Here is a 7,158-nt window from a genome sequence, read left to right as displayed (position 1 = left end):
TATTCTCCTTCTCCTCCTCCTCTCTATCGCTTCCCCAAATCACTGTTCTCCTCTTACAAGTTTTCTTTTTCTTCTTCCTTTCCTTTTTTTTTCTTTTTTATTCTCCATATTCTTACTCTCCTCTGCTCTTTTGTTTCCTATTTTTTACTCTTTCATTTCTGAACCTCTTCTTCCTCCTCCTTCTTCACCTCCTCTTCCTCTTTTTCGCTTGATTTCTTTTTACTTTTCAATATTCTTTTTTTTTGTTCATTTCACTCTTACATATTCTTATCTCCTCCTCCTTATATTCCTTCTCCTCCTTCTTACATTCCTCCTCTTCCTCCTACACCTCACCACCACCACCACCACCACCAGGTCCCCGTGTTGGTAGACTTGCCGGGAGTCGGACTCAATCTCCAGGACCATCCCTCTGTGTTTGGCCTCACGTGGACGGTGGACGAGGGCACCAGCACCAAACTCCTCCGCAGCGCCTCCCTTCAGTCCATCAAGCAGTACCTGAACGACAGGACAGGTGGGTGGAGGCTGTGAAGAGAGGAGAGGAAGGTGTGTAAGGGAGATGAGATGAGAGAGAGGGGATGTGTGAGAGATAAGGATGCTGTGTGTGGGAGATGATAAGAGGATGCTGTTTGAGGGAGATGAGATGCTATGAAAGGGAGATGATATAGGTTGCTGTGTGGAGATGAGGATGCTGTTTGAGGGAGATGAGATGCTGTGAAAGGGAGATGATAGAGGTTGCTGTGTTAGAGATAGGGATGCTGTGTGTAGGAGATGATAAGAGGATGATGTGTATTGTGGAGAGGATAGAGGCGTAGAGATAGAGGGAGATGAGATAGACGAGGATGCTGTGAGATGAGAATGCTTTTTTTTATGGAAGATGAAGATGTTGTGTGTGTTGAGAGATGTTAGATGGTGGACTCTGTGAAGAGATGAGATGCTATGTTCGGGAGATGAGAAATAAGGATGCTGTGTTCAGATGATATAGAGGATGCTGTATGTTGGAGATGGAGACGAGGATATATGCTGGAGATGATAGATATTGGAAGCTGTGTGATGCAGAAGTGATAATAGACGTGGATGCTGCGTTATGGAGATGGGTAGAGAGGATGCTGTTAAATGAAGATAGAAATGAAAATGGTGTTAGAGAGATGAGGATGCTGGGTTAGAAAGATTAAGATGCTGTGTCCAGGAGATGATAGATAGATGATGCTGTGTTGAGAGAGATTATAGATAGAGAGGATGCTGTTAAATGTAGATAGAAATGAAGGTGGTATGTTAGAGAGATGAGGATGCTGGGTTAGAAAGATTAAGATGCTGTGTCCGGGAGATGATAGAGAGATGATGCTGTGTTGAGGGAGATTATAGATAGAGATAAAGTTGGAGAGAGGAAAATGTAGAAGAAAATGAAGAATGTGGAGGAATGAAGAATGAGGAATGAGGAAGAGGAAGAGGAGGAGGAGGATAGAGATAAGGATGGAGAGAGGAAAATGTAGAAGAAAATGAAGAATGAGGAGGAATGAAGAATGAGGAATGAGGAAGAGGAGGAGGAGGAGGAGGAGGATAGAGATAAAGATGGAGAGAGGAAAATGTAGAAGAAAATGAAGAATGAGGAGTGAAGAAGGAAGAGGAGGAGGAGGAGGAGGAGGAGGAGGAGGAGCGTCTGATAATACCAACCTCTTCAAATCTTCATATCATTGACTTCATCGCCGCTAAGAAGTCGACCTTTCACGCATCTTTTGTCGTCTTCTTCCCGCGAGTAAAACGTCGACTTGGTGTTTTTTTGTGAGTCACTCTTTTTTCTGATTTTTTGTTCTTGATCGTCTTCTGTAACTTTTTTTTTATTGTATTAATGTTTTTTTATATGTTTTGTTGATTTTTTTTCTTGGTTACGTGTGTGTGTGTGTGTGTGTGTGTGTGTTGATGTTTTTATTCTTGTTTATTTTTTGTTTTCTCTGCTTTTTGTAGTTTTTGTGGGTCAGTTTTTTTTCATCAACTCTAGTTTTGTCAGTTGTCTTTTTTTATTTATTATGTTTGTGTTTATTTGACAAGATGTTTTTTGGGGAGTGTATTTTCTGGCTTCTTTTATCCTCCTCCTCCTCCACCTCCTTCACCTTCCTCCTCCTCCTCCTCCTTATACTCTTCCTCCCACCCCTTATCCCTATTATATATTTTGTTCCTTATCTTACAACTATTCGTGTCTCTAATTCCTCATATCCTTTTATCCTCTTCTTCCCCTCCTCCTCCTCCAGGCCCTCTAAGCGCTCCCTTCGGTGTGGAGGTGAACGCATGGACGCCGGCCGCCGCGGGTGACCCAGGCTGGCCCGACCTTCAGTACCTCTTCATGTCCATCACGCCCGCGGTGGACTACGGGATCCTCTTCACGGATGGGATCGGCTTCAGGAGGGACGTACGTGATTGGCTGGTGTCTTTGGGGGAGGGGGTTAAAAAGCTGTATTTTGATTGACTGGTCGCTTCTAGTCCAGTGTTTTGATTGGCGAATTTTTGGTGGATTTTATAACCCAGTGTTTTGATTGGTTGGTTTCCGGTGACTTTTATAACCCAGTGTCTTGATTGGTTGGTTTCTAGAGACTTTTATAACCCAGTGTTTTGATTGGCTGTTTTTTTGAGGCTTTTAACACTGTATTCTTGGCTTCGTGAGAGACATTCGGGGTTGCGTGTAACTTGTTGATAGTGACGACGCTCTCTGCTGTTGTCTCACCTTCCCCATTCTTCCTGCCTATTCTTATTTTCCACACTCATTCCCCTCTCCCCATTCCTATTCTTTCCACCAATTCCTATACTCATCCCCCATTCCTATTCTCCCCACCCATTCCTCTCTCTCTATTCCTATCCTTTCCACCCATTCCCATAGTCATACCCCCATTTCCATTTTCCCCACCCATTCCCTCTCCCTATTCCTATCCATTCCACCCATTCCTATTTTCCCCACCCATTCCAATCTTCCCCATTCCTATCCTTTCCACCCATTCCTATAGTCATACCCCCATTTCCATTTTCCACACCCATTCCCTCTCCCTATTCCTATCCATTCCACCCATTCCAATCTTCCCCATTCCTATCCTTTCCACCCATTCCTATAGTCATACCCCCATTTCCATTTTCCACACCCATTCCCTCTCCCTATTCCTATCCATTCCACCCATTCCTATTTTTCCCACCCATTCCCCTCTCCCCCATTCCTATATTCATCCCCCCTTCCCATTTTTCCCGGCCATTTCCATTCTTCCCAACCCTTCCCTTTCTCCCAGTTCCTTCCCATTCTTCCCACCCCTTCCCATTCCCCTTCTCTTTTCCCATCTCCCCTCTCATTAACCATTCTTCCCATCCCGTCTCCTTCTCATTCTCCTCACCCCTTCCCATCCCTTCCCATCCCTTCCCATCCCTTCCACCCATTCCCTTCTGCTTATCCCTACCCATTCCCATTCATTCCTCTCTCCCTCATTCCCCATTCCCCATTTCCAGTCTCTATTCACATTCCTAGGCTCCCCACCCCTTCTTATTCTCCCCTTCTGCTCCCCCCGACCGGCATATGACCACAGATGTTGCGCCGACTAAACGAAACTTTCCAACTTTCCGCTTCCCCCGTTAGGTGTTCCATCGGTACTACGGGCGGCTGGTGGGCAAGGAGGGTTTCAACATTGGCCCCATGCTGACCCGTCCCAAGAGCCGCGGCACCGTCACCCTCGCCTCCCGGGACCCGCTAGCCGCGCCGCTCATTGACCCACAGTTCCTCAGCCACCCCGAGGACGTGGCCACCTTCGTCAGGGGTGAGGGGGGGAGAGGAAGGGAGGGGGGGTCGTTGGGGGTAGTGGTGTTTTTGTTTTTGTTATTTGTTTGTTTGTTTATTAATTGTGTGTTTTATTTATGTTTGGAGATTAATTTTATTGTTGTTTTCTTACTCTTTTTCCTCCTCCTCTTCTTCCTTCTTTTCCTCCTTTTTTTCCCTTTTTCCATCTACATTTTCATTTTCCTTCATTAACTTTTCCTTCTACTTTTCCCGCATTTACTTTTCCTCCTCCTCCTCCTCCTCCTCCTCCTCTCCTGCAGGCATCAAGTTCGCTATGGCAGTTGGCAACACCTCGGCGCTAAAAAACGGAGTCGGGGCGAAATTCCATGATCAGGTTCGTGCAGGGCGGGGCGGGGCGGGGGCGGGAAGGAGTGCGTAAGTGGGGGGGGGGGGACGGGGCGGGGTCAGCAAGCAGGGGTCGAGGGAGAGAAAAAAAGGGAGATGGAGAGAATGGGTGTGGTGAGAAGGTGAAAGAAGGGAGAGAGAGGAGGGAGGGAAGGGGAAGGGAGGAGGAATTGGAAGGGGGGAAGAATGGGAAGGGAATAGAAGGGAAGGGAGGGGAAGATGATGGGATGGGAAATAACGAAGAGGAAGAAGATGGAAAAATATGATAAAGGGGAGAAGAGATAAAGGGAGAAGGAGAATGGGAAGAGGAAGAAAGAAGAGGAAGAAGAAGATGATAGGCAGAAAGAAAAGGGAAAAAAAAGAAAAGAGAAGAAAAGGGGAAGGAAGTGCAGGTTTGGGGAGGGAGGGGAGAAAGATTGGAGGCGAAAAAAGAGGGAGAGAAAAGGGAGGGAAATAAGAGTGGCCGGAGAGAAAGTAGTTTGGAGTTTGGAAGGCGGAAAAAAGGAGAAAGGCGTGGAGGAATGAAAGGAAAGAAGAGTAATTTGGACCGAGGAAGTGAATGTGTTTGTGCGCTTGGAATGATTATCTAACATCTATTTATTCGCCTTCATTGCATTCTCTTTTATTATGTATATCTTCTTATGGCTATATTACATGGTCTGTGCTCCCAAGCCCTTCCCTTCCCATTCTTCCTCCCTTCCTTGAGATCAGCTCCATTAAATATCATTAACATATATTTCTCAAACACTTTTAGTCTAGCATTCTGTATCTTATTTTCGTTTCATATGTCTCTCCCTTCCCATTCTTCCTCCCTTCCTTGAGATCAGCTCCATTAAATATCATTAACATATATTTCTCAAACACTTTTAGTCTAACATTCTGTATTTTATTTCCTTTTCACATGTCTCTCCCTTCCCCTCCCGTCCACTGAGAAGGTGATATTGACATTGCTCAACACACACGTCAACACACACTGCTCACATACCTTTGATGTGTTCGTCTTCATCCCTCCCTCCCTCACGCCCTCCCCGCCAGGTCCTGCCGGGCTGCGAGGGCGAGGTGTACGCGTCGGACAACTACTGGGCGTGCTTCGCGAGACACATGGCCCAGACCACCTACCACCCCGTCGGCACCTGCAAGATGGGCCCGCGGCGAGACCCCTACAGCGTGGTGGACCACACGCTCAAGTGAGTGCCACGGGGAGGGGCTTGGAGGGGATTTAGCGTATTAATGGTCAGGTTATTTATTAAGGGGAAATAAAATGATAAAGGGAAATATATATATGTGCTTTCCTTTCCTCCCTCCGTACCTGCGTCTGCGTCATGGCGTGCGTCGTGTCAGGGTGCGCGGCGTGGTGGGTCTGCGCGTGGTGGACGGCTCCATCATGCCGCTGGTCACCACGGGGAACGTCAACGCGCCCATCATCATGATCGGCGAGAAGGCCGCGGACCTCATCAAGGGGGACTGGGGCGCGCCGGTGCCGGCGGCCAACACGGTGTGACGCGGCCTGAGGGGCTGGCTGGGCGGAGCCGTGACCTGCCACCTCTCTGTCTTCTGTCTTAGTGCTGCTTGATTCCGGCTGCTGGCGTTAATACGAGTATTGTTTAGTGTTCAAGCAGTCATCTCTCTCTCTCTCTCTCTCTCTCTCTCTCTCTCTCTCTCACACACACACACAGCTGACCTCCTGACCACTTTGTTGGTGACCTTTGCCACTCAACAGAGAGAGAGAGAGAGAGAGAGAGAGAGAGAGAGAGAGAGAGAGAGAGAGAGAGAGAGAGAGAGAGAATGTTATATATTTAAAAAAAACGGTATAACTTACTTATTTGTATAGATATTAGTGTATATAATTAAGACTGTACATTTATAAGTAGTTAATATACTTGGTAGTTAAGTGCAATAGTAGATTTTGTAAGGCAGTTTGAGGACTATTGTAGTAGTAGCAATAGTAGTAGTGGTAGTAGTAGCAGTAGTAGTAGTAATAGTTGTTGTTGTTGTTGTTGTTGTTGTTGTTATTGTTGTTGTAGCAGTGAATGAACGTATTGTATCAAACATCTTGTAATTACGTGTATACATTTGTAAGATATCTTTGTACATTTACGGACGTGTTTCTTTCTTTTATGTTTTCACGTTTACTTTCTCCTGTTTTTGTAGTTTAATTGTGTTTGAAATGTTAACAGTTGGGTGGTCAAGAGGTCGTGTGTGTGTGTGTGTGTGTGTGTGGCCAAGAATTAAGATCTAAAGAAAGTGGGAAACAATAGTGTGTGTGTGTGTGTGTGTGTGTGTGTGTGTGTGTGGTCGAGGATTCGAATCTAAAGAAGCTTGAAACAAATGTGTGTGTGTGTGTGTGTGTGTGTGTGTGTGTGTGTGTGTGTACTTTATACGATAAGGTCAACATGTTTGTAAGAAGAAAAAAAATCTGATACCGTGTTTTTCCATAAATTGAGAAAGCCTTGAATGTTTTTTTTATATATATAATATTTGAGTGTGTTTGTGTGTTTGTGTGTTCTATTTGCACCTACTCCTTGCAATACTATGAGGATCTAGAAAGTCACCAAGGTCAAGGAAAGAGAGAGAGAGAGAGAGAGAGAGAGAGAGAGAGAGAGAGAGAGAGAGAGAGAGAGAGAGAGAGAGAGAGAGAGAGAGAGAGAGAGAGAGAGAGAGAGAGAGAGAGAGAGAGAGAAAGGTCACGGACTAATTAAAGCACAAAATCTTACAGACCTTTACTTCATTTAGCCTTTGGCCCTCCCCCCCTCCCCCCCACCCCCCCTGCTCACCCCCCCCACCCCACCACCACCACCACCACCACCACCACCACCCACCCCACCACCACCACCACCACCACCACCACCACCCCCCACCCCACCACCACCACCACCATCACCACCACCACCACCACCACCATCACCACCACCACCACCACCATCACCACCCCCCCTGTTTTTCTTTTGTACCTTAATTTTCTTTATATATATTATTTTTCTTATTTTGTCTTGATTTTCCTAACGTAT

The 7,158-nt window shown here is 46.2% G+C and overlaps 1 protein-coding gene across 1 annotated transcript in view; it reads left to right on the top strand.

Annotated features, from left to right (window-relative positions):
* LOC126996855 (glucose dehydrogenase [FAD, quinone]-like) overlaps positions 1-6,800 on the top strand; it is an 18,654-nt gene extending 11,854 nt beyond the window's left edge. The window contains exons 8-13 of the mRNA XM_050857739.1: positions 355-511; positions 2,247-2,404; positions 3,608-3,785; positions 4,066-4,139; positions 5,186-5,337; positions 5,492-6,800. Coding sequence (XP_050713696.1) covers positions 355-511; positions 2,247-2,404; positions 3,608-3,785; positions 4,066-4,139; positions 5,186-5,337; positions 5,492-5,651 — 879 coding nt within the window. The 3' untranslated portion in view covers positions 5,652-6,800. The remainder of the gene's footprint in view (positions 1-354; positions 512-2,246; positions 2,405-3,607; positions 3,786-4,065; positions 4,140-5,185; positions 5,338-5,491) is intronic.
* Positions 6,801-7,158: the final 358 nt, after the last annotated feature.

Source organism: Eriocheir sinensis, chromosome 11 (genome assembly GCF_024679095.1).
Source record: "Eriocheir sinensis breed Jianghai 21 chromosome 11, ASM2467909v1, whole genome shotgun sequence".
NCBI lineage: Eukaryota > Metazoa > Arthropoda > Malacostraca > Decapoda > Varunidae > Eriocheir > Eriocheir sinensis.
This window is presented reverse-complemented; position numbering and strand designations above follow the sequence as displayed.